The following is a 24,581-nucleotide window of genomic DNA, read 5'->3' as shown; positions in this document are numbered from 1 at the left end:
TGAACTGGGAAACGAGATTGTACTCCCAGCTTCTATATCAAGCGCATATAATGTCTTGCCATGACACCACACTTCAAGCTCCTTCAGTGGTCTTGGTATATTTTGAACGCTGCCTCCAGCGAGATCCGTAACGGAAAATCATCGCAGGGATGATACCAACCACCAAGCTCACCACTGCCAAAGTCGTAAACGCCCACCCGTACCCCATACGCTCTATCATCTCTGCCGTCAGCAGAGGGCAAAACGTGCCCGCGAGACACCGGATCACAATCGTGCCCGTCAGAGCCGACGCCGAATACGTCCCACACGCATCCACCACGTACGGCATCAGCGGCACAAACGCGACCGTCATGGAAACGCGGATCCAGACGACGGACACCACGAATAGATAGAGCGGCAACCGATATTCGGCACACCAGCCATAGAGTGCTACTGCGGGGGTCATCGTCGCGACACCGATGAGCGTCAGGGGCAGGCGGAACTCCGGTAGGCCGACTCCCTTATTGTTGTCGTTGCTGAGTTTGATGTATATCCTGTCCAGGGTCAAGTTGCAGATGACAACACCAATCAAGCTGCCAACTCCTGAAAATATAGTGTGTAAGCAAGCGACGGTAAGTGAGTAAATAAACAATGCGTGGATTTATTCTCACCATTTGCCAGAAACGCCGAGCCTGTCATGGATGACGGAAACTGGTATACTTCTTCCAAGATGTCTGGGAGCGTCGTAGAAATGACGTAGAAATACGAAAACATGAGCGACCCAAACAGCGACAGCGAGGCCAGAACACCAGAGTCAAGAAACACTGTGATGGGCCTCATCATAGAGCTCCATATACCGGTAGGGCTGCCCACGACAGTGATCTCCCTCGTCAGAGAATCGATATGTGACGAGTGTTCATCCTCGGATTCCTTACGGATCCAGGTAATCTTGCGTCGAAGTATGGAGGCCCTGTACGTCTCCCGAAAGCAAGTGGAAAATGCGAGCACGCACAGCGCCGCCAGAGCAGCGCTTGTCCAGGGCACAGAGCGCCATCCCATGCGGTCCGCAAGGATGCTGCTGAACACCGGGCCGACGGAGCTGGCGACGAGCGGCGCGAACATGATGCAGCTCATGGCCGCGCCCCGCTGCTCTGTCGGAAACATGTCCCCGATGATGGCTGGGTTGAGCACGTTGGCCGCCACGGCCATGCCCGTGAGCGCCCGCGAGGCGACGAACTCGCCCTTGTCCCTTGACAGCGCCCCGAGCATCGTCGCCGCCACGAAGAGCAGATTGGCGACGTTGTACAGCGGCCGGCGCCCAAACATCTCTGCCAGCGGCGCGATAAGCAGCGGTCCGGCTGCCTCTCCCAGCTCCCAGATCGTAACTAGGAGTGCGGCAGCGGACTTGCCGCTGTCGCCGCCGTCGAGGTCGTTGGCGATGCGAGTGGCCACTGGGGCGACTGAGAGACAACCATAGGTTCTGAAATGTGCATGTCAATCAGTCAAGATCCCCCGGACGGATTCTAGGCGGAGGGATCGTACACTTACACTGAGAAGGCAGAAAGCGACACCAGGGCCACCATGCTCCACTTGACAGAGGGCGGCCACTCTTGAGCATCGTCTGGCGAGCCGTGGACAACAACAGGCTTGACATCTTCTTGGCCATTGGGCTCACGGACGTAGCTTCGTGGCTCGTCTTCTACATCGGCCAGGAGGGGAGCTGTCTGGCTCATTGTCGTCCAACCCACCCAGCAGGCGGAAGCGAGTCGACGTGCGTCTGGTTGCGACAGCCTGCTCAGATGTCGAAGATGGCAGCGAAACTCGGCGCCTCTTCCCACCCCTCAGCCCGACACGCAAAAGCGTTACGCCATGCCGGCTTCACAGGCGACTTATAGCCGCTCCGTTCACGGGAGAAATTTCTCAGGACCAGGGCCAACAACGCTTCCCATGCCCATCCTGGTCCGGTAGTTGGGACACAGGATCCCGCCCGTTTCTTCGCCCGGCCGCCGATGCCCACGATCCAACATTGAGGTAGGACGAGACATTGTCTTGTTGAGGGCGCAGGGGTCCCGACGGCTGAAAGTTACGGCACGCCTCCTTCGGGCCGCGCAAGACGCATGTCTAGGGATGATGCATGTGCTGGACTGTGCACGGGAGGGGGGGACGACTCCGTAGGGGTTGTGATCGGCAATGCGCGAGGTCAGAGAAGCGAGGGTTTGGGGGTTCTCTGGTGCGAATGGACGATCGATTGCGCAGCCGCGACCAACAGCTTTTGTCCGATATAACATCGTGGAGACGATGTTCATGTACGAGTACAGAGTAAGGTGCACTTGATGGGGCGGTGGTACAAGCGATCCGTCGCACATGTGCAACCGCACCGCTCCTGATCGTACGAAAGCTATTTGCCAGTCAGGCCTGGGCTCCTCATGTTGTCAAACCAGCTTTCAAGGCATGAACAAAAAATGAGAACTGGGGCTATCGAGATCTTGAGGCTGAAGCTGTCCGGATCGGGAAGCCGGGCATGTAGGGTAGTGAAAAGGAAGTGGCGTCTCCGACAAGGGGACGGGTCGGGACCCAGCGTGCATGTGGAGGACCTTGTATCGAGGCTCTGGCATAATTGCTTTGTTTGTTAGAGTTGCAGAAAGCAACACGGGGGACGCTAATTTGGCCTCGTGCAAGTCGTTGAATGACATTGCGCGAGGACAACCAGCGACGCCATCAACTCAATCCGTTTGCGCTCGCGGAAGCGAAGTCTGTGGTTGCTCGGGCCGCAAGCCATTGCCCTCCAGCAGTTGACGATACACCATGAGCTCTCTATAGCCGCTGTTGGGGTTGGGCGCAGACTCCAGCCAAAGAATGTCGACGTGGAACCTAAGCCGGTGAAGGCGTCGTGACTGTGATTCGCGAGGGTGAGACAAAGTCGTTTGTCTTACGTAATACAGAAAACGCGCTGCACAGAGGAAGCTTCTTGACTCGCGCTGCCGAATTGACGACATACTTTCCACGTAGTAGCATCGACACCGCGAGTCAAAGGCAACCTGACTTGCTGCTGCCAACGCCTCGGCATCTCGAAATGAACCTCCCATCATAGCAGTACCGCGCCGCCCTCCGCCCCCCGCGGCCCCGTCGTCGTCGCCATCGCCATGTCACACCTCACCAACCCGCTCGCTACGACGGAGCAGCTCCTGCTGCGCCCGTCGCTGTCGTCGGTGCCACAGGACCTGCAGGAGTCAGTCTTTGTCGCGACGCAATGCCTGACCCAAGCCGCCGGCCAGCTGCTGCGCGCCCCGCAGGCCGTGGCGGCGCAAGCCAACGTGCTCCTCGCGCGGTACTGGCTGGTGGACTCGATCATGGCCCACGAGTTCAGCGTACGTTTGCCTTCTGCCGACTCCCGCGTGTGCCATGGCGCTGGACCCAGCTAACAGGTGGCCACGCAGGACGTCTCCGCTGCCGTCGTCTATCTCGTGTGCAAGATGGGACCAAAGCCGCGCTCCCCGCGAGACGTCGCCAACGTCTACAGTTACCTGCTGTCGGCCGGCTCGACCCTGTTTCGCACCGGCGAGCCGCCCGCGGACGACCCAAAGTCATACTACCAAAGCGAAACCGACTACCTGGCGTTTTCGAACCGCATCATGGCAATCGAGGCGCGCATTCTCTACTCGCTGTCCTTTGACACGCACGTTGCGCTGCCGCATCCTCTAGCCATCACGTACCTGCAGACGCTCGAGTTCTTGTCGCGTCCGGGGTCGGAGGCGTCGTCACGCGTAGTGCAGTACCTCAACACGGCCCTGCTTTCGCCGCAGATGCTTTACCTGACGCATCAGCCGCACGCCCTGGCGGTGGCCGCCATATACAATGCGGCCCGTGACCTGGACGCGAAGACGCCTGAGGCGGAGTGGTGGGAGGTGTTCGACGTGGACCGCGAGGAGCTTGGGTTCCTGGTAGTGGCGATGCGCAGCCTGGAGGGATGGCTCCGCCAGCGCAAGGACGATCTGCCCGTGTTTCGGGAGAGGATGCTGACGCGCCAAGATGTGGAAGATGCAATGCGGAAGCGCGGCCTGGCCGTGACCAATGGGGTCAACCAGGCCGAGGAAGAGGCTGAGGCGATGATGATGCTGGACGCACGTCAGTCGGCCTAACACATCCTGCAGAATGCAGCATATCGGATGAAGATGTCGGACAAAATGCAAGGGTAAGGGTGGACGCCTCGCAGCGCTGCACCGCGTCGGCAGTGCCCGCTCCTCTCTGGCCCGTTTCGGGGAAGCCTGACATGCGGCCTCAACTCGCAGCACGACAGATAAAAGGCTGGCCGGCTCCCCCGCTAAGGACGACGAAGTGAGACGATGACGAGGTCGATTGAAGTCCTGCATGCTAGTGGAGATGGCGTCACCGTGTACTGGAATCGAAACGGGGCGCGCAGCCGAGACGCGTGTACTCTGGCCATTCCAGCGTGGAGTTGTTTCAAGGGCTGCTTGAAACACGCACGATGATGGGCTGCCATGTGCTGCAGCGGCCTACTACTAATCGATGCAAAAACAATAATCAAGAAAAAAAAAACACAAGAATTACCACAATCAAGAAACCAAACAAATTCTTCGGGACGGGGCATTGCCTGCTGCAGCGTTGCGGGCCATCGCAAGGTATTACGTTGCTTGGCATCAGCAGCAGGTCGGACGGCAGCGGCGGCGGGCGGCTTTCGGGACGGCAGGGCTTCGGTGGAGGCTCTCGGCGACGGCAGCGCGACGCGGGGCTGGAGTGCCGGCGTGGCGCCCCGACTGCCGCCCGTCGCAGGCCGTTGCAGGCCGTTGCAGCCCTGGACGCCGTCGGGTCGTAGGCCCAGCCGTCCGCTGTCCGTGGGGGCGTCTCGGCGACCAGCAGCCCTGGAGGGGCCATCCACTCCACCGCAAGCGCTCGCCTCCTCCCTGAAAGAGGCGGGCGCGACGGCGACTGGCCCGGCCAGCCACGCCGGGCCATGGTGATTTCGCACACCCACCGTCGCCCGCTGCCGCTACTTGTCCAGAGTCGAGGGTGAACAGCTCGCGGCACCCGGGGCTGGGCAGCCGATGAGACATTTTCCGAGGGATCTGCGCCGCATGATCGGTTGCTGCGATCCAACAAACAGCCGCCGGGCAAGATTGGGCCGGCCGCTACCGCTCCCTGGGTACGATAGTTGCCGCAATTTACAGCACGCGAGTGCTACCTACATGGCAGGGCATGACATGACATGCCCCTGGACTTTCTAGTGAGCGCGGCCTCCTGCCCTGCTGTCCCCCGCCGCCAAGGCCCGGGGATGATGCTGGAGCCCAGACGCTCTTCCGGGGCAGTTTCACTCGCCACGCACCTGCCGTCCGCTGCCACCGACTCCCGTGCCCGATCTTGGCAGCACGACGCCGGCCTGCAACACACCCGCTCGGCACACCCGTTTTCTTTTAACCAGATCACGATCCGCCCCCCCTCATCTCTCCAAAGAGGGATCTGCCCCTTGTCTTGCAAAGCAGCATCAGTACTCTTCTCCCTTATCCATCCATGGCCAGACCGACGGCGACTCGTACATCTTCAGTACCGGCACTACCCTAACCTTCGCCGCCTCGTCCATCAAAGCATACTCACTATACGCCGCTCCACTTCCGTTTCACCCCTTGCGAATTCACCCGCTGTCCATATGGTCTGGTGTTACACGAGCTAGCCAGCAATCGTGCAAACTTTTGGTTACTCCGCCCGCAGAGCCCACCGGGCGAGGACAGGCGCTATGGCCCAGCAGCGAGCCACCAGCTTCGTGGTGGAAAAGGTGCTCGGCATCGACGTCAACGAGCGGTACGCCCAGGTCCCGCTGGACCTCGAGCAGCGTGCCCGCAGCGTCATAGACCCGGCAGACACGTACCTCGAAAACGAACCCGCCGTTGCGGAGGTGTTCAAGGAGCTGGTACCTACCCGCGATGGCGCCATCAGCTACATCACAGAGCTGTTCCCGTCGGCCTCGTGGATAAGGAGATACAATGTGCGCTGGCTGGCTGGCGACGTTCTTGCCGGTAAGGTCACAGACAGACCCGGCTGCCTTTCATTGCCCCTTTTGCTGACTCCCCCGCGTAGGCATCACCATCGGCCTTGTCGTGGTGCCACAGGCTCTGGCATACGCGGCTCTTGCCCGCTTGGATGCTGCCTTTGGCTTATACACATCCTTTACTGGTGCTATAACGTATTGGATGTTTGGCACCTCCAAAGACATTGTCATTGGTGTAAGCAACGCTCACTGTGCTAAATCGCATCCCTGAAACTGACATGCTCCCCAGACCACGGCAGTGGGGTCGCTACTCGTCGGCAATGTTGTGGGTTCCATTAAAGAGTCCCACGGCGACAAGTACTCGGCGCCTCAGATTGCCCACGCCCTAGGCATGCTGTCCGGCGCCGTTCTTCTGTTTTTCGGGCTGCTTCGACTAGGATGGGTCATCGAGTTCATTCCATATATTCCCATCTCGGCGTTCATCACCGCTGCGAGCATCACCATTATGTCGACTCAATTTCCAGTCGCTCTGGGGCTGCAGGGGGTAAATACTAGAGAAGCCCCCTACAAGGTTATCATCAGCAGCCTCCAGAGGCTACCTACCATGCGAGCCGACGCTGCCATTGGGCTGACGTCTATCGCGTTGCTTTTTGCAATCAAGAGCTTCTGCTCCAGGATGGAGCTGCGCATGCCTCACAAAAAGCGCCTTTGGGGGTCCCTCTCGTCTTTCCGCCTGACGTTCACCATGCTGCTTTTCACCTTTATCAGCTACCTGGCGAATCGGGGATTGTCAAAGGACCAACACAAATTTCAGATTGTTGGCACGATTGAGCGAGGCAAGTTTATGACCAACACCGTCTCAGTGTGAACTTGAGGCGCAACCCGAGAAAAGCTCACTGACTCTTTAACAGGCTTTCAGGAGGCGAGTGTTCCGCACCCGGACAGCGGACTGGTCAAGGCGATTTTGCCCGAACTGCCTGCCGTGGCCATCATTTTGGTGATTGAACACATAGCCATCTCGAAAGCCATGGGACGCCTCCACGGCTACACCATCAACCCGTCGCAGGAAATTGTCGCTCTCGGCATGGCCAACATGTTCAGCCCATTTGTTGGCGGCTACGTCTGCACTGGCTCCTTTGGCGCGTCTGCGGTTCTGTCCAAGGCCGGTGTCAGAACGCCCCTCGCCGGGCTCTTCAGCGCCTTGGTGCTCGTGCTGGCCCTCTACGCCCTCACGGGGGTGTTTTACTTTATACCCAAGGCCGCGCTGGCCGGACTCATCATTCACGCGGTGTGCAACTTGATGACACCGCCAGCGAAGCTGTACAAGTACTGGCAGCTGTCACCCATCGAGCTGCTTATCTGGATTGTTGGTGTTTTGTTGGCCATCTTTGAATCCCTGGAGGCGTCTATCTATGCTGGAGTCGTCCTCTCGGTAGCGGTGCTGCTGTTCCGGATCGCCAGGAAGCAGGGCACGTTTCTTGGTATCGCGCATGTGAGACGTGTTCGCGGCGAGAAGGACCTCGGTCCGGATGGCAAAAGCTCGCATCAGTCGCACCAGGTCTTCCTGCCTCTGGAACGACGGGGACCATCGAACCCCAACATCAAGATCGACAGTCCTTACCCAGGCGTCTTTGTTTATCGCCTAAGCGAAGGGTTCAACTACACCAATCAGGCCTACCATGTGGACACGTTGACCAAGTACGTCATGGATAGGACGCGGCGTATGTCGCCCGAAGAGTTTGAGAGGGAGTCGGACCGCCTCTGGAACGATCCGGGACCACGCACCTACGACAGCGAGTCGGAATCGCTGCCTTACCTCCGTGCAATGGTATTCGACTTTGCGGCCGTCAACAACGTCGATGTCACTTCGGTGCAGGGCCTGATTGACTTGAGGAACACATTCGACCGACACGCCGCGCCGGACACGGTGGAGTGGCACTTTGCCAACGTCCACAACCGCTGGACGCGCCGCGCCCTCGCGGCAGCCGGGTTCGGCTACCCGACCTCGCGTAATTTAGAGGCGATCAGGAACTGGCACCCAGTCTACAGCATCGCCTCGACGCTCACGGAGAGGGACTGGCCAGTGTTTGGCAGAAACACTTGGATCACGGAGCTGGACCAGGACGAGGAGCGTACCGCTGGGGCTAGGACGCCCGAGTCGCTGAGCTGCGCATCCACGACCCAGGGAACACCGACATCCCCACGACCGGTGCAGGGGTTTGATGGGAAACAGGCGGCGGTGAGCGGCGTGGACAGACCGTTCTTCCACGTCGACCTGAGGGATGCCGTGGAGTCGGCGGTTAGAGATGCGCGGAGCAAGGACGGCCATCACTAAGCTGGCTTGGTTGGTAGTTTGATACATGAAGGCGTTGGGTACCGGTACATGTCCTGTGATAGAAAAGGGAGCCAGTTGGGGCTCGTGCATTCTGCAGAGCATCGTTTGGGCGTTGTCGAGGGGGCCAAGTCCATTCTTTGAAAATACCCGACATTGTTATGACGTCCACGAGTGTTTCCCTAAATAGAGATCGCGATACAGTGGCTAGATCGAGATACGACTACAAGTACATGCCCGGTCGGCGCGTGCATTGAGCTGATGTGGACATGATGCCCATGACAACACTCTACGAGGCTCAGATCAGAGCTCCCGCCGCAGTAGAGCGGCGGCCGGCTTTGGACGCAAGCCCAGCCTCTGGTCACCCATCAGCAGCAGTAGCAGCAGCGCACCCGCGACCCCATGTGTTGCTGTTGTTGTTTCCGGTGGTAGTGGTGGTGGTCATGGCGTACGAACATGTGTCTTTCAGTGTCAAGTCAATCGGCGGCGGCGCGCGTTGCGGCCCATCATCCATCATCCCACCACGCGCGGAAAAAAAGAGCGACCGGCCCCCACGCGCGCGTGTGTCCGACAGCCGGGGGAGCCGGGCGGCGCGGTGGCGCGATACGATACGAGAGCGGGCGGCCCGTCCGAATTGGGTGAGCGGCGTGCATCCTATTGGCTGACTGGCTGGCTGGCTGGTTGGCGCAGCACCACCACTACCATCACTATACTGTACGTACCGCCATCTTCACCAGCACATCACCACTACCAGCGCTTCACCGCCGCTACCAATCCGACACGGATGCCCAATGGCGCAATGTAACTCGGGGTCTGTTGGTCTCTCTGCCGCGGAGGTGGGAATGGGATGGGATGGCATGGCATGGCATGGCATGGCATGGGTTGGTTGTGAAGCCGCGGAGATGAAAGCGCAGCGGACATGGGACGTAAATTCTAACATACATATGAAGCTTGCAGAAGGAGGCCATCGGCGGCACGGGTGCCGGGCGTGGGTGAGATAGGGAGGAGTAGAGGAGAGCGTTAAGCTGCTAAGTATGCCTCGTCAGAATGTAAAAGGTTGGATGCTCAAAGTGTAAGCTGTAGTAGACAAGGTGAGTGAGCTATGGGCCATTCCTACCCAGGTATATATGAAGTAGTATACCTATACACGGCACAGCTAGGAAATAAATAGTATTGCTGAGCTTTGCTGTCTTAGACCTTAGACTTCCAGTGGAAATCAACTAACGAATACGAAGTATAGGGTAATCAAATGACGAAGCATACGAAGTACTTATAAAGGACATAGCATAGCGATTTATAACGCTCTCGATATAGAGAGATCCCGGGGGTGAGTCAATTTCCTCGGCGTAATCATCATAATATCCATCGTATCCTGTCTTTGTAGGCAATCAAGCGCGAAGTCTTTGATGGCGTGAGCCTCGAGGCATGGATTGTGTGGCTGACTAACGCCACGAAAGGTGAGGTCATTCAACCATTCGGCCGCGTTGAAATGCCCGTTCGTGATAGGCTCACGCACTCACCCCCCATCTCGCTCGCGGGCGAGCCTCGTTGAGTGACACTGCGCGCTCACCTTCCATCTAATGAATGACATTCCATCGCAAGAGCAACGGTAAAACAAGTTCCATTGTCGTCGGGGCAGAAGCTATCGCGACATGGCCTCGCCCTCGCTCGTCGATGAGCTGCCAACCGAGGTAAGGACGACGCCCGAGGGCGGCGCCCCATCTGCCGCATCCCTGTGGCATGGCTGACACCGAATAGATACTGGCCGCTGCGCTATCATGGCTCTCATCCCGGCAGCTGGTGCTCGCTGCATCCACCAGTCGGCGCTTCCACTCCGTGGCTGCGCGTGTCCTGTACCGCCGCCTGATAGACGTGGCCTCTATGCCGGAGCATAAGCTGATCCTCGAGTGCTACCACCCCAGCGCAAAGATATCCACGCCATATCTCGCGTGTCGCTACCTCGGGACCAAGGTTGCCGGGGCGGACGCCATAGACGATGCCTCACCGAGGCTTCAAGATCTGCCTAGGATGTACTCGTCCTTCCGACCCGTGCTGACCGAGGAGAATCGCCACCGCAGGCTTCGGCCAGATTGGCCGCAGCAGTCGCTGGCCATGCCAGGCGGCCAACGAGACGGCGAGGATGACTGTGCGACGCAAGAGGTCTATCTTGATGAAGGAGAGCTGTTCTCGCAGCTGTGCACCGTTACCAACGTCGTCAAGGAGACCGCGCGCCCGGGGTTCTACGTCAGCCACGTCAACACCTGCGACGGTGTGATTCGCATCTGGAGAGGTTGGCTGGATCAGTTGGCCGCTTCCAGCACCTACCGGCCGACAGACGACGACTCACAGCGCTTTGCGGCATCGTCTTCCGGTGCGTCCGGCATAGACACAGATCAATTCCTCTGGGTCGATCCGGCAAAGAGCGTTGGGCTGCGCTTCAGCAACAAGGTTAAGCCATCGGAGAGAATGCCACTCATCTCCGGCCCGGACGACGATGAGGCAGTCTCATACTCACTCGTTTACGAAGGTACGATTGTCCCTACCCGTACGGCGGGATCTCGTCTGACGTTGGGCAGAGCTCGTGGTACGCACCACCATGCTACTGTTTGCTGTCGAGGCCTCGGCGGTACAAGAAGTATCCCGATCAAGCAAAGCAGTCGTCATTGCCCAGTACGCCCCCCCGGCACAGTGATGCCAACAAGCTAAGTAATACATTGGCCAAGGATTGCGCCTTCGCGCACAGACTCTGCGATTGCGAGATTGTAACACGACGAGACGAAGACAGAGACGAGATCGTTTCGTGTCAGGTCGAGCAATTTGTTGCACCAGCAACTGAGGCCTCCCGGGCGCACACGGTCGTTCGTGGCAAACTTGGTCTTGTCATGCGATTGTCGTACGGCCAAGGAACGGCTTCCTTGTTTCTTCAAACACAATCACGCCGCTTCATGAAAAAACGATAGATTATGGACGTAGAGCCTAGCCAAAATTTGCCGCCTGAACTGTGGCGGTTACAAAAGCGTGGCGTGGCCGAACACTGGCTATTCCCTGCTCCACGACGAGGACGCCTACGGTCAGCTGTTAGAGCTGGGCGGCGAAGGCGCTCGGTGCTTCTACCACGCAGAGGAGTCCAGGACATGCATGGAATAGATGCGTAGCGAATACCAGTTTTAGGACCCTTCTTCGCACACACACACGTCCATGGTGGGAACGTTTCACGTCGGATCGGCGACGGATGCGCATGACGCCGTACGGGGAGAGCTGCTTGGCAAGCTACTAAGGCGGCATTGCTACCCCTGAGGCAGTTAGCTGCTCACAATGTAGACTGCTCTGTGCGATTGCAACAACGAATTCCTCTGGAGAAGAGGCAGCCCATACCGGCGCAGCCAGTTGACTGATGGCAGTCACAGTGATAGCACCACGGCGCGTAACGCCCGCAATGGCCACGGAGACGACTCATCGCCGGCGGGGTGATCTGTGGCGGACTTTATGCCGGCGTCTGCCGTGAGCGGGATTACATACATCTTGTCTGAAAGCCGGCGTTTCTTTTCCCAGGCGGCGATGATGCGAACAGTCGGCGCTGGGGCAAACGCCGCGCAACCCGCGACAAGGGCTGTCTCGTTTGTCACCCCAAGGACCAATGTTCGCAGCGGACGATGCATGCAGAGCAGAGCAGTGGAGGGGTACAGTATACTTCTTAGCTCGGCCAGCAACGGAGGGAGACGAAGGTTTTTTGCACAACGGCACATGATGCGGCGACTCTCGAAAAGCAAATGCGCGGAGTATGTGTTTTTTTCTGTCTTTCTCTTTCCCTTTCGTGGGAGTGACGGGCGTGGTGGTTCCTGCCGCGCTGCTGGTTCCTGCCGTCCCTTGCCCTGCATACGATCGTGCCTGCCTGCTGCGCTGCAGCGCGACGCGTCCAAGACAAGACCTCTCCAGGCTGAGCGTCGAATGGTAGAGGCCCTACCGGCCTTACCGGCCCTGGAGGGACTAAAGTGACAGTGGAGAGGAGGGGTTAGTAGGTACCAGGCCAGGCTCCCTTGCGTCCCAGGGGGCCGGCATCCAATCCGTCCATCCACCAGCCACGGCCGCTGGCCCGGCCATTCTGCCCCTTCCATCTCCACCCGCCGCTTCATCATCCAACTCGAGCGTTTCTTCGACGTTCATCTCGACTCCCCGCCCCCCCCCAGACCAGACCAGCCAGGCACGCGCCGCCAGGTCCCAGGACAAAGCGTACCTCCGCGCCCCCCCCCACCCCCCCGATCTCTCGGCCCGGCCGCAGGCGAGACACGATGAGGAGAAACAGCTGCAGAACCCAGGGCCCGCGATCTGGCACCGCAGGAATGTCTCAATCGAAATTCGTAGCCTCCCGCACGGCCTTGGGTGGTACGGCGAAGCCGACTGGCGGTGCCTTTTCGGCGGTGCCCTGGCGTCGCGTGCGAGGGACCGGCATCTGCCCTTGAGCTATTGTCTGTCTGTCGTTCGGCCAAGCATGGTCCAGAACTCACACATGGCGGACCCGGCATGCCCAGAGTCTATCGATTGTGAAGGAATCGCCGCCCTCGATTCGAATCCATATTGGATTTCAGCTCGTCTCGTTACTCAGCTGCCTCGCCGCATAGCAGCATAGCAGGCACGCCGGCAGCTTCTCTGCAATTTACCGTGCTTGCTTTGGTCCATCCACACCATCCCTCGAGATCAAGAGAGAGAGCGACAGAGGCCGCTTGCTTCTTGCTCTCCCGCCCCGCCGGGTCGGCGCCTCTTCTTTGTCTTGTCTCTTACTTATGCAGGCCCCGGTGGCCCGCCGCCGATATCCTCGTCCCGCCCGTCTGCGTGTCTCTGCTCACGCCCGTCATCGCCGGTCCGCCCAGCCACGACCTGCTTGTTTTTCACACGCATGTTTTCCTTTTCGCGCGACTGTTTTTGTGCCCTCAGATCTCCTTAGGCGCGTCAGTCCTCGTTTCCATTTCTGTCGACCCCATCCCCTCTTGGTTCGCTGGATCGGGTTCCTGCGTGGTGTGTGTGCTGGTTGTTTTCGTTCGTGTGAGTGCGCCCAAAGGAGACTCACGTGTACGTGTGTGAGCCGAGCTGGCCTCCTCTTGATTCCTTCATCCGGCACTTGTGCGTCTTGCCTCGACAAGGCGTCTTCAACATCATGACTTGGAATATCACCATACCGAAGCCGGCTGCCAGGCCGCCGTTCATTCATTCTCCCAAGTCACCCGTCGCCTCCTTTACGACCCGCGCGTCCAACATGTCCAGCCCTGCGTCACCCAGCCCACTGACTACTTCGACACGGAGTTTTTCATTGGGATCGTTTGCGAGCCATCAGAAACCGATCAAGTATGGCAAAGGGCGACATTCAGACGTTGAGTTGGTTCCGCAACCCAGTGACGACCCCAAAGATCCCTTGGTACGTCTGCCGTGCTTACTCCAACCTTGAAATGTTATTGGAAAGCTGACCGGCTTCGCAGAACTGGCCCCGGTGGCGAAAAGACCTGAACCTCGTGTCCCTCCTCATGACCGTGGGGTTGGTAGGCGGCATGAAAACTGCATTTATCACCACTGGCGGCATCATGGCCATTCACTACAACGTATCCTTCACGTCGATTGCGGCACTCACCGCGGTCCCAATGATCCTCTCTGCGTTCACTGGCCTGATCTGTGTGGTAACCGCCAAAGTCAGGGGCAAGAGGCCTCTGTATTTAGCCTCCATGGTGCTCTTGTTCATCGGCTCCGTATGGAACGCGACGGCAGGCGACAGCTACGCTTCGTGCATGGGCGCTCGGGTCGTCCAAGGGCTCGGCTGGGGTGCGTTCGATACGCTCGTGATGGGCTCGATTCAAGACACGTACTACGTGAGTTAGATCCGACCCCATGCCCGTATGATGGCGACTCTAACACCCCTCCAGGAACACGAACGGAACCTCCCAGTTTCATTGTACAACATCTTCTGCATAGTGACTACCTGGGGATCACCGCTTTTTGGTGGCCTCGCATCACAAAATGCTGGCTCATTCACCGCCCAGTTTCGCATTATCAGCTCATTCTATGTTCTGGCAATCCCTCTTCTTGCATTCGGAGCACCAGAGACTGCCTTTGACAGGTCTTGGTCGGCTGCCATACCGCCAGCTCCAGCTCCGTGGTACGGGGTCTCGCCGCCTTGGCGCCCGTGGCGTCTGCGGCATAGGCTCAATAAGGACACCGTTATTGAATACCTCAGGAGTATGAAGCCAGTATCTTTCGAGGGCGCGTTGACGCTCCCCATCATGCTGCAGGTTCCGCGAGCGCTTATTGCGCCCACAACCTGCCTGCTGTTTCTCCTCTCCTTCATCCCTTACAGCACACTGTGGGGCATGACCTTCTCCCTCAGCATGCTCACAACGCCGGCGCCCCTTTCTTTGAGTTCCGCAACAGTCGGAACGCTCATGGCTGGTCCCTTGATTTTCGCTACCGCTATCGTTACGGGATTCTGCTTCTACCGAGGACGGCACCAAAAATTCAACGGCAACATCAGCTATACCACTGTCGCGGCCGGAACATTGCTCATCTTTGTTGGCCTGCTTACGTTCGGGCTTGGTCTGGACAATTTCATGACAGACGACGTATCTGAACCCAGAGGAACGTTTTTCAACGCCGAGACCGCCGGACAGATCAGTCTGCCGCTGATATCGTTTCAACTTGGCGCTCTGGCTGGCGGCTTCTACGTCATTGACACGGCCACACGACCTCTTCTAGCGCGATCTGCCTCTTTTACCTCATCAAGCATTGTCGTTGCTCAGCGCAGCATCGGAGACATGCACACTAGCGTCGTCCTTTTACGGAACTTTGCTGCAGGTGTCATGGTGCTCGCCATGCCGAACGCCATCGCGGCAGTGCGCGGGCTCAAGGCCACGGTGATTGGCTTCAGCGTGACGCAGATGCTTCTTGCCGCCGCCATTGTCGTTCTGTGGCGACTGCTCGACGAGAGCATATGGAGGGCAGACGGCAAAATCATGGGCTTGGTCGACCTGCGGCTGCTAAAGCAGAGTGTGAGCTTTTTCGACCACGACTGAAATGCGCCACCAGGCAAAAGACGAAAAACCAAAAAACCAAAAACGAAAATTCAAGACACCAGAAAAATCTAGAAAGACAAAGACGGGCAGATAGACTCATGGAACAAAATTGGTGTTGGGGGTTGAGGGTGACGACAAGGGGCTGCCTTTCGGGCGAGGCTCGCTCCGCATGACTTATCATGATAAAAGCACGACGACAAAGGCTACATGCATCACGATCCTTCCCTATGTACGGCTGTACGATGAAGATGAGCTACGCTTGAGCAAACGAGTTTGCCTCGGCTTGTATTTACTTGTTGTCAGATCCTTCGCTTCACCGAAACCCATGAATCTCTCCCATACGTCACTCCATGTGTGGGCGTCCAGTCAAATGAGCCCTGCTTAGAAATTCAAAAAGTCGGATATGTGAGAAGAAAATGGTTGGACCATCGAACGGCACTTGGGCCCGGGGTCAACAGAGTGATGATAAATTTGCACACGAAACAGTAGAAGGGTATAGCCCATTTCCCACAACACACGAACGCCAAAAGACAGCCCCTTGGACCTTGCCTGTTCTCTGCAAACATGGCGCCGCTTGCTGGATGTTAAATTACAGGCTCGTCGACGTTTTGGTCGGTGCCTGGGGCAGGCCTCGCAACTCGACCTCGCTGCCCATGGTCAAGGACTCGAGATCGCCCAGGTCCGAGTCGGAGCCGCGGGGATGATGCGGATACTGCTGATTGCTGCGCGCATGGCTAAGCGGGTGCGTACTGCCGGCGCGATGGTCCCGATCCGCCGCCGTCCTGTCCACGATGGTTCCCGCGCCGTAGCCACCGCCGCCATCATCGCGTGAGCGCAGCGAGCCGCCGGGGCCATACCTCCCCGCACCGCGGCGGCGGCTGCTGCTGACGCCGGAACCGCCCGTTATCTGGTTCCAGACGACGCGCCAGCTGGTGATGAAGAAGATGAGAAAGTTCCACAGGCCCTGGAGGGGCAGGACGGCGGCGGTGGCGAGGTGGTACTGGAAGGGCGAGGCGCCGTGCAGCCAGCCGTTGATGCGGTTGAGGCTGCTGGGGATCCAGGTGACGAAGACGCTGACGGCGAAGAGCAGCGAGGTGCGCAGGTAGGCGCGCTTGATGGGGTCGTCGACGAAGAACTTGCTGGCCAGGCGCGACGAGGCGACGCGGACGCGGGCGTAGGGCGAGGGGCCGGAGCGGCGGCGCTCGGGCGCGACGCCGGCTGTGACGGTCGAGTAGTAGTGCTGCGTCGTCGAGGCGGCTCCGGCTCCGGTGGCGGCGGCGTTTGCGGTCTGGTCCATCATGGCCCGTCGCGTGGGGGGTTGCTCGGCGGCGGCGGCGGCGGCGTCATCGGGCGAGGCGGAGGAGGAAGAGAGGGAGGAGTTGTGCGGGCGGCCGCCAGTGCCAGGGAGACGGGCGGCTTTGGGCGTGGAGATGAGGTTATTGTTGATGTTGTTGCTGTTGGTGTTGATGTTGTTGGCGATGTCGGCCGAAGCGGACGTGTGGACGACCTTGACTTCGGTGACGACGGTTCCGTAGAACCCTGCCCCGTGGTTGTACTGATCCACGCCCGGCTTCTGCGAGGATGGTGATGACGATGCGGTTAGCTAATTTTTGTTTTTGTTTTGTGTGTGTGTGTCTGGTAGCCAGCCAAAGTTTTTCAGGCTGTCCTTTTATGGTATATGCTACTGATTGTATACTTACTTGATCGATGTGGCTCGTCGCGGCGTCGCGGCCCTTGGACTGGGAGAAGCTGTGCAGCTGGTTCCGCGAGCGAAAGACGTGGTAGCCGACGAGGAAGTAGCATATCATGGACCCGACGATGCAGATCCAGATGAGCATGTAGTAGGTGTAGATGCGAATGCTGTCCCACTTGGGGTCTATCCAGCACCAGATCTGGTCGAGGGGTGGTTGACGGACACGACGGGCGTTAGAACTGGAGCAGTACTATCTATCCATAGGGGGGGACGATGGTGTGAACCCCTTTTTGGATGGGAATGGGAGAGGAGGTTTTTTTTTCGTACGTACCGTTGCTTCACCGTATATGGGCCCCTTCTGGGGATGGTTCACCAGGAGGAGGCCCAGGGCGATGACAAAGGGCCCGCCGTAGCAGATGAGGCAGTACACCCACCACCAGCGGCGGAAGGAGTCGGGGCTGGCGCGGTAGTAGAAGACGAGGAAGACGTTGACGGCCATGGCGAGGGACCACCAGGGGTCGGACTGCATGAACCTGGGAGGACGGGTTGGATTGTGTCAGTAGTCACGATATCGAAACCCCTGAATGTCCAGTCTTTGCACACACACTCGTATCTGTCTGTCTCCAAGGCAGTACGTAGACGTTGACGACGAGAACAAAAGTCAGCCAAAAGAGACCAAAAAAACTCACATCTCAAACAAAAAGCTCTGCGTCTTGCACAGCGCCGAGCCCTTGCCCTCCTGCAGGCCGTTGAGGGCGATAATGCTGGCGGTGCTGGCCCCGACGTTGGCGACGCTGGCGAAGACGATGAAGGTGTTTTGCACGTTGCGCACGCGCCGCACCAGCCCGTAGGTGACGAGGATGCAGACGATGCCGACCAGGCTGATGGACCCGCCGATGCGCTCGAGCGTGGCGAGCGTGTTGACCTGCTCCTGCGTGAACTGCTCGGCCGTCGGCAGCCTCGAGGCCGTTGGCGGCGGCGGCGGCGGCGGCGACGACGACGACGACATGTTGTGTTTTTGTTTGCGAAGTGGATGATGTTTGGCACCGTGGGCTCTAAATCTTCCTCGAAAGGCTCGAGTGCTAGAAGAGAGGATCCTGCGTAGGTCTTTCGTAGACAGAGAGAGAGTGTGTGTGTTGCTTGGAGTTTCATACACAATCGATACTCAAGAGGGAGGCTGTTGACGAAACGTCGACGACAACGATCGTGGCCAGCAGCGGTGGACTTTGGACGCCCTCCCCCAACGACCCCTTCGTGATCCAGAAAACGAGAGAACTGGAAAGAGAAGGATGAAGAAGAAAAAAAAGGTAAGGTGCGATTTGCCCTTGCGATGATTCGGGCCCCTTTCTGCTGGAGCAAGCAAGCGGCCTTGTCCGTCCGTTAGTTACACGGGTGTGTACGTCGTTATGTGCGGTGCGGCCATCCGCCAGCGAAGCGGTGTAAGTCCAGTCCTCCGTCCGGCCCGCCCCAACCTCTCTCCCTCTCTCGTGTACGAGTAACGTGCGACGAGCGAGCGAGCGAGTGAGTGAGTGGTGGTGGCCGTAATTGGCAAATGCAAGCAGCCGTCGACGACCGCGAGACGTGAAACGCACCGAACAAAGCAACTCCCCCCTCGAGGGCCTGCCAAGGTTGGGCGGATCTTCTCCTCCCTCCCTCCCTCCCGTTCTCTCGTTCCTCCCCGGAGAGGGCACTCTTTGCCGTTATCGAGGAGGCGTTCAATGCGATGTTGATGTGTTGGTGGGGGACTGGCTGCTGTTGGACACTTTTTGTTCCTGTTATTGCTGAAAGATGGTGTGTTGTTCGTGCGGATCTGATGCAGTAGAGAGAGGCTCGGATGATCCCGTGGGCGTGGGTAGTGTGGAGGCGCCCTCGTCTTGTTCCATGTGCTGCAGACAGTTTTTGCTCTGTCTAGAGGTTGTTGTTGTTGTGGTTGTCCTTCCCAGTGACAATGACAGATGATGTAAGATGAGGGCTGCTCATTTTCCTCTCGTTCTGTTCGTCAATCCCCGATCAGAGACAAAGGTCCTCCTCTCTATATAAGTCTTGTGCAAGGCACACGTACTCGGCACACACTCGAGCCTCGTCAAGACACCGAACCACAGCGCGGTGAGGTTGGTAGGTAGGTAGGGCACACGACGACAAAAACAGAGAGTGGACAGCACAGCCGAGGCGTGGGGATGGATATTCTGGCCCTGCTTGTACTTTGTATGTACGCATGTATATGCCCGTGCATGCTTCTCCTCGCCAGGCTGGCTGGCTGCAGGGGACGGGGTGGATGGTCGCCGAAAGGAGCTTCCCAGTTGGGCTCTCCGCTGCTGCTGCTGCTGTGATGAACCGGAACTTTGGCCACCCGACGGCCGGTGATGATGATGATGATGTCGTCGTCCGTCTTTTTCGTCGATCAGCCACCACCATTTACAGCTGGCTGGCTGGCTGGCTGAATGGGCCCTGGTACCAACTAGTTATAAGGCGAAACGAAACCGTGGAAGTCTTTCTTTCTTTCCAATTTCTGGGCGGGGGCCGGGGGCGCAATTGCAAGGTGCGCCTGAACTATGCGGCCTGCCTGCAGTTGCGCGCCTCAGTGTCGCGTGCGGCTGGACTATTGCCTCCCGGGGGGGCGAGCAGTGCGTCTCTCTTGTTGTTGTTGTTGTCTGTCTGTCTGCCTCTTTCGTCTTTCTTTCCCTGTTTTCTCACTGTTTTGACTGTCTGTATGGTCCGCCTCTCTCGCGCGGGCGAGCGCGCAAGGCTACTAGCAGATCTGGAACTTGGTGGCTGCAGCAAGAAAGCCCAGGGTCCCCCATCCCCGTAGCAAGGGTCGAGGGAACCAGCGCCTTGAGACTTTAAAAGAGTTCCTTCGAGCGACGCGGGTATACTGCTGCATTTTCACGCTATCTATGCCGCCGCCGCATCCACCATGGAGGAAAAAGAGACTAGCCTGGCCATGTGTGTATGTTGAGTGAAGCCTGGAAATAGGAAAGGGTAGCACATACCATGTGTCCTCCTCCTCCTCCACCCCAAGCCTCAAGACTTTACACTCTGTACGTATGTATGTATGTATGCGTTTGCCTCGTGGAAGAGGCAGGCAGACTGACTGACTGACAATGAGACATCGACACAAGCCACTCGCGTAGATGGACGCACACGATCGACGCCACGTGCACCGGCCAGAGCACACCCGTTATTAGAAGGGGGGGAGACTGGCAGGACGCTCGGAGGCGTAGCTGGCACCGCCGGGGGGGACCAGACTGGAGGGTCCTCGGGCTGGTCGCCGATACGAGCGCCTCGAGACTCTTCGTGCCTCCTCAGCCATGCCATGGACAGCAAGGGAACACATGCCTTCTTCTTCACGGTGACGGACGGCCCGTGGGAACCCCTGACCGGCACGGGAGGCGTTGCTGGCCTTGCGTACCTACTTCGTACATATGTAGGTTGCGCCGAGTGCAATGCAGCAGCGGTGGTCACAGGAAGGCAACAATACACGTATGTACGGAGTACGAAATACACCAACGTTACTTCGAACGTGTTGGCGCTCTCTGGGTGGGGAGCCCCCGTGTCGTGTGCCCAGGACAGACGAGGGGGGGGGGGGAGGTGACAGGGAGATCTGCGATTTGGAGCAGCAGCAACAGCACGACATGCTACTCTCCACCCACGTTTCCCTCCCCCCAATGTCTCGCCTACCGGACACGCGAGAGATCTGGTCACTGTCTGTGCGCACCCGCGTGCGCGCACCCGCCACTTCCCATCTCTCGGTTCTGGCTGGCCCTGTCACTTATCGCCAAGGCCGGCACTACCACTACTGACTAGTTTGTTAATAGCTGGCGCCAACGCTTGATCCGGCATCGCTTTTTGTTGTTGTCACTGCCTGGGGAAAGTGTTTGTGTTTCTATTCTCGCCAGGCAGCCAGGCAGCCAGAGAGAGAGCGAGCGGAGTCCAGTCGGGAAACGTGGTTGTCATCGGTGGCGGAGGCGGCGGCCAGGCAGAGAGAGAGCGAGAGCTCTTGCTGCGAACCACAAATAGCATCCACCGGTACTGTACTGCCGTAGAGGTAGACAGTTCAGGGACTGCCTGCCATGCGAGAAAACGCTGCTACGAGCAGCTGGCGGCGCCAGGGTTTGTCCCGCGCCCCGACGGCGGCGCGCGCGGGAGAGGGCATTGGGGGGGCGGGGCGCGGGGCCCCATTGAATCCAGGAACCCGCTGTGCCTGGCTGGCCTGCTGGTCGTGGTGTCTTGACTCGGGCGTTGTGGGCGAGTCGGGAGGTGGCTTTACGCCGTCTGTTGGCCCGGCTCTTTGCCTCCCCCAATGGTTGTGAACGCGCGCCAAGGAGAGACTGGGCGCGAGTGTGGCGTCGACTATGTGTGTGGTCACTGGTCACACTACCCGGGGAAGGGTTGAATGGGCCGTACGATACGATACGATGCCGTAGCGGCAGCAGCTGTGTCGTACGGACCATCGATGAAGAGGCATGGTTCAGTACAGTACAGTACTAGCAGGAGTAGCTCAACGGTCCTCGCAAGTGCTGCACACTCCAGGAACAACAACAACAAAGTGGCGTCAGCACGGCGACATAGAAACAAGGGCATGCGGACGCCAACGTTGGTAGAGACATGTGATGGCACGAGGACGAGAACTTGCCCAAGCGAGGGATGTGATGTGCAGAAAAAGTCTCCAGCAACGATGGAACATGGCTCCCTTGACTTCAACACTCACATGTAGTTAGCTCTGCGCGGTGAGGAGGGGTAGGAGTGCCCAGCTCATCATCTCTGATGCAACCCAGAGTGCTGTGCTTACACGCTCATCACTCAACCACCACACCAGCCCGCACGACCAAAGTCCCCCTCCAGGTGTCAACCAAGAGAGTCGTCGAGCCCAGCCTAGCCCTCCAAGGAAACCGTCGGGAGTCGGCACACTCAGACGAGACGGGACGGCAGAGCAATCGCCTGGTCGAGTCCCAACGCAGTAAGCACTCCGACCCATCGGGAGCTACTGCGCCTAGCACTGCAACGTCGTCATGCATATCATATATGCTGCTTATATACACCATACAGCAGCATCTTGTCATAGGTTGCATGAACATTTTTACTTACTACCATGTACTACCCCAAGACAGGGTCTTTCCCCAGCTGGAGGAGAGGCCCTTTGCGCTCGACGCCACGAAATCCTCCTCGCTGCCCGTCTTACCCGCCTCGCAACAACAGCAGCAGCAGCAGCAGCAGTAACAACAACAACAAACAATAACTTCGCCAGAGCAAGCACGCGGCTCAGAGAGTCCAGCAATCCTTTTTTAAAAAAAAAATTGGTCCTGGTTACCATTCGTGCTCTGCTTGCTGCCCCTGTCCCTGTAAGCTGACGAACGAGGAAAGCATCTCGAAAACGGCCGGCAACCCCATTCCGACTTGCCCGATTTACAATGTCTGCCCCGGAGCGGGGATCTTCATTAGTGATGGGTAGGATGGGAAGGGGACTGAAGCAAAAGGACGTAGATCCATGTCGCTCACTGTCCATCACCCACGTCCATAATTTTTCGATCTCCGTAGCGGGGAGTTCAACGACAACGACAGCCACCCATGGTGATCAAGTATTGATGCTGCTTCGCACGGGCAGTCTGTAAGGCATTCGCGCGCGCGCGCCGCGTGACGATTCCTCTGCCCACTTTCCCCCGCGTTTCCGTCAAAGTAGGAGGCCGAGAAACCAGGCAAAGGGGGCCGCCTCTCCAACTCGGCTTGGTCGATGAGCACACATATAGGCAAACGGGGAATTTTATCGGATATTCGAGCTGAATGGCCAAGGCCTCGTTGAACACATGCATTATTCATGTCCCTCCCTGTGCTTCCCATGTCCCCAGGTCTGTATCCATCCTTCCAGCTTCCCTTTGACCGGACAAAGACGTCGTAAACACACGCACGCACGCACGCGTCCGTCCTTAAGTTACAACATGCAGTATACTCCGTACATACGTGCGTGCTCCAGGTCTGGACTGGACCAGACCGAACAGGACAGTCCTCCTCCTGCTCCTCCCTCCTCCTTCCACAGCCAGCCAGCCAGCCAGCCAGCCAGCTTTATTATCCCATGGGAGAGATACTAGTGAGTGAGTGGCACCCCTTGTTGTGCGACCCTGCAGCTTGGTCGGCTACCCGCCTCGGCCGGTCCGAAACAGAGTTCAACAAAACACCAGCACCAGCACCAGCCCCCTGCCCTGTTCATGCCCTGCCCTGCCCTGTGCTGCCCCTGTCCTTGCCAGCCCGCCAGCCCGCCCGTCAACGACTCGACCTGGCGCCCGCTCGCGATCCGTGCTGCCCAGCCGCACACAGCGGCGCGAGCCCGCGCCGGTCGGTCGGTCGGCCCCGAGGAGGACAAGCCCCCCTCCCCCTCCCCCAGATTGTTTTCAATGGCTTGTCTTCCTCTTCGGTCTGCTGTGCTGTGCTGTGCTGCCCTTGTGTAGAGCATGTAGGTACCATGTAACTCGCTCGTGCTGTGTGCCACGGCCACCAAAACTCTTGATGCTGCTGCTGGAAAAAGATCTAAATTGCATCATCCACTGTGCTGTTTATACAAAGCAAGCACTACAGTATAATAACTAGTGAGCGGGTGACTATTGCCAGTTTGAAACGACGTACTTCGTACCACTAGCCATCTCCTATCGTCGTCAAGTCCCAGCCAAACCCAATTGCCGTTCCAGATGCGATTAAAGCATTCACCGAACTGCTGTATACTATAACGAAGTAAAAACCCGTCCTGACTCCCCGCAACGACATGGTCGAAATGGAATTTGGCTAGGCGATAGGAACAGCCAATGCCCCCCCCCAAATGCACGTTATCCCCCTTGCCATGTCATGTTGTTGACCAGCAGGCCACAATATTTCAATAACTGCCTGCCGGTCACCAACGACGTGCCCACCCACTCTGCAGCAGCGTTCATCATTTATCGCCAACAAGAGTTATCTATCGGAACATGCCACACATCCCATCCCTCGACGAATTGTCCGTTTCCCAACATCATCAAGTCATACCAGGACCAGGACCTCCATCATTGGTCCGTTCCCTGCAAGATGGGATGTCCTCTCCGATCAGAGAGAATCGCAACAAGCCATTGATGGGGCCAGCAAGTACTACTATACCCCCCCATGTCCCTCCTCCGCACTCTTCACGTACAAAGTAAGGTTATGGATGTACATACTAGTTAGCCCCCAGAACGCCTCCCATATGTGTGAACCGCCACAACTCCCCCCCCCCCCACGATTTGCCGATAGGGTGCCGTGGAAACAAGCTTCTCTCTCTCTCATTAGGGGTCGTGCAGCGACGTCGAGCCCCCCGCCCGTCACCACCCAAACGGGGCCCAACAACAAACAACATTGAACCCCAAAATCGCCGCGCGCTCCTGCTCGCCGCTAGCGATGCATCACGCACGTTGAAGCCCACCCACTGCCCTCTCCATCCTTCCCTCAACCTTTTTATTCCCCCATGTATCACCAACAACTCTCATCTCTCCCTCTCCCTCACCGAAAGACCCCGAAGAACATGCCCGC

The 24,581-nt window shown here is 58.2% G+C and overlaps 7 protein-coding genes across 8 annotated transcripts; 5 read left to right on the top strand and 2 right to left on the bottom strand.

The window, feature by feature from the left end:
* Nucleotides 1-73: 73 nt before the first annotated feature.
* JDV02_000246 (uncharacterized protein) lies at nt 74-1,712 on the bottom strand (the record flags this gene model as incomplete). Its single annotated transcript, XM_047981029.1, has 3 exons — nt 74-582; nt 651-1,459; nt 1,528-1,712. 3 exons carry the CDS (start codon nt 1,710-1,712, stop codon nt 74-76), a joined length of 1,503 nt encoding a protein of 500 aa, XP_047836987.1.
* A 1,410-nt stretch (nt 1,713-3,122) lies between these two features.
* On the top strand, nt 3,123-4,118 carry JDV02_000245 (uncharacterized protein; the record flags this gene model as incomplete). Its single annotated transcript, XM_047981028.1, has 2 exons — nt 3,123-3,347; nt 3,417-4,118. The coding sequence occupies 2 exons, from the start codon at nt 3,123-3,125 to the stop codon at nt 4,116-4,118; spliced, it is 927 nt and encodes a 308-aa protein (XP_047836986.1).
* A 347-nt stretch (nt 4,119-4,465) lies between these two features.
* On the top strand, nt 4,466-4,813 carry JDV02_000244 (uncharacterized protein; the record flags this gene model as incomplete). Its single annotated transcript, XM_047981027.1, has 1 exon — nt 4,466-4,813. The coding sequence occupies one exon, from the start codon at nt 4,466-4,468 to the stop codon at nt 4,811-4,813; it is 348 nt and encodes a 115-aa protein (XP_047836985.1).
* A 915-nt stretch (nt 4,814-5,728) lies between these two features.
* Nucleotides 5,729-8,315, top strand: JDV02_000243 (uncharacterized protein; the record flags this gene model as incomplete). The annotated part of the gene is made up of 4 exons (XM_047981026.1): nt 5,729-6,008; nt 6,070-6,215; nt 6,270-6,816; nt 6,892-8,315. The coding sequence occupies 4 exons, from the start codon at nt 5,729-5,731 to the stop codon at nt 8,313-8,315; spliced, it is 2,397 nt and encodes a 798-aa protein (XP_047836984.1).
* A 1,420-nt stretch (nt 8,316-9,735) lies between these two features.
* JDV02_000242 (uncharacterized protein) lies at nt 9,736-11,596 on the top strand. 2 transcript variants are annotated; one of them, XM_047981025.1, is made up of 4 exons: nt 9,736-10,003; nt 10,071-10,839; nt 10,889-10,982; nt 11,036-11,596. In XM_047981025.1, the coding sequence occupies exons 1-4, from the start codon at nt 9,965-9,967 to the stop codon at nt 11,076-11,078; spliced, it is 945 nt and encodes a 314-aa protein (XP_047836983.1). In that variant the 5' UTR covers nt 9,736-9,964; the 3' UTR covers nt 11,079-11,596. The 2 variants fall into 2 exon arrangements, with proteins under 2 accessions (XP_047836983.1, XP_047836982.1); XM_047981024.1 differs by having other exon boundaries at nt 10,889-11,596.
* Nucleotides 11,597-12,529: 933 nt separating this feature from the next.
* Nucleotides 12,530-16,372, top strand: JDV02_000241 (uncharacterized protein). Its single transcript, XM_047981023.1, has 3 exons — nt 12,530-13,722; nt 13,784-14,167; nt 14,222-16,372. The coding sequence occupies exons 1-3, from the start codon at nt 13,465-13,467 to the stop codon at nt 15,362-15,364; spliced, it is 1,785 nt and encodes a 594-aa protein (XP_047836981.1). The 5' UTR covers nt 12,530-13,464; the 3' UTR covers nt 15,365-16,372.
* On the bottom strand, nt 15,647-18,066 carry JDV02_000240 (uncharacterized protein; the record flags this gene model as incomplete). Its single annotated transcript, XM_047981022.1, has 4 exons — nt 15,647-16,937; nt 17,065-17,256; nt 17,389-17,590; nt 17,747-18,066. The coding sequence occupies 4 exons, from the start codon at nt 18,064-18,066 to the stop codon at nt 15,954-15,956; spliced, it is 1,698 nt and encodes a 565-aa protein (XP_047836980.1). The 3' UTR covers nt 15,647-15,953.
* Between the last annotated feature and the right edge of the window lie 6,515 nt (nt 18,067-24,581).

This window comes from Purpureocillium takamizusanense, chromosome 1, assembly GCF_022605165.1.
Source record: "Purpureocillium takamizusanense chromosome 1, complete sequence".
NCBI lineage: Eukaryota > Fungi > Ascomycota > Sordariomycetes > Hypocreales > Ophiocordycipitaceae > Purpureocillium > Purpureocillium takamizusanense.
This window is presented reverse-complemented; position numbering and strand designations above follow the sequence as displayed.

Excerpts from the sequence above, each read along its gene's own strand:
- JDV02_000241 (XM_047981023.1), top strand. The coding sequence starts at position 13,465 with ATGACTTGGAATATCACCATACCGAAGCCGGCTGCCAGGCCGCCGTTC. Across the intron at positions 13,723-13,783 it reads ACGACCCCAAAGATCCCTTG|AACTGGCCCCGGTGGCGAAA; the intron begins GTACGTCTGCCG and ends CCGGCTTCGCAG. Across the intron at positions 14,168-14,221 it reads CGATTCAAGACACGTACTAC|GAACACGAACGGAACCTCCC; the intron begins GTGAGTTAGATC and ends ACACCCCTCCAG.
- JDV02_000242 (XM_047981025.1), top strand. The coding sequence starts at position 9,965 with ATGGCCTCGCCCTCGCTCGTCGATGAGCTGCCAACCGAG. Across the intron at positions 10,004-10,070 it reads TCGATGAGCTGCCAACCGAG|ATACTGGCCGCTGCGCTATC; the intron begins GTAAGGACGACG and ends GACACCGAATAG. Across the intron at positions 10,983-11,035 it reads AAAGCAGTCGTCATTGCCCA|GATTGCGCCTTCGCGCACAG; the intron begins GTACGCCCCCCC and ends ACATTGGCCAAG.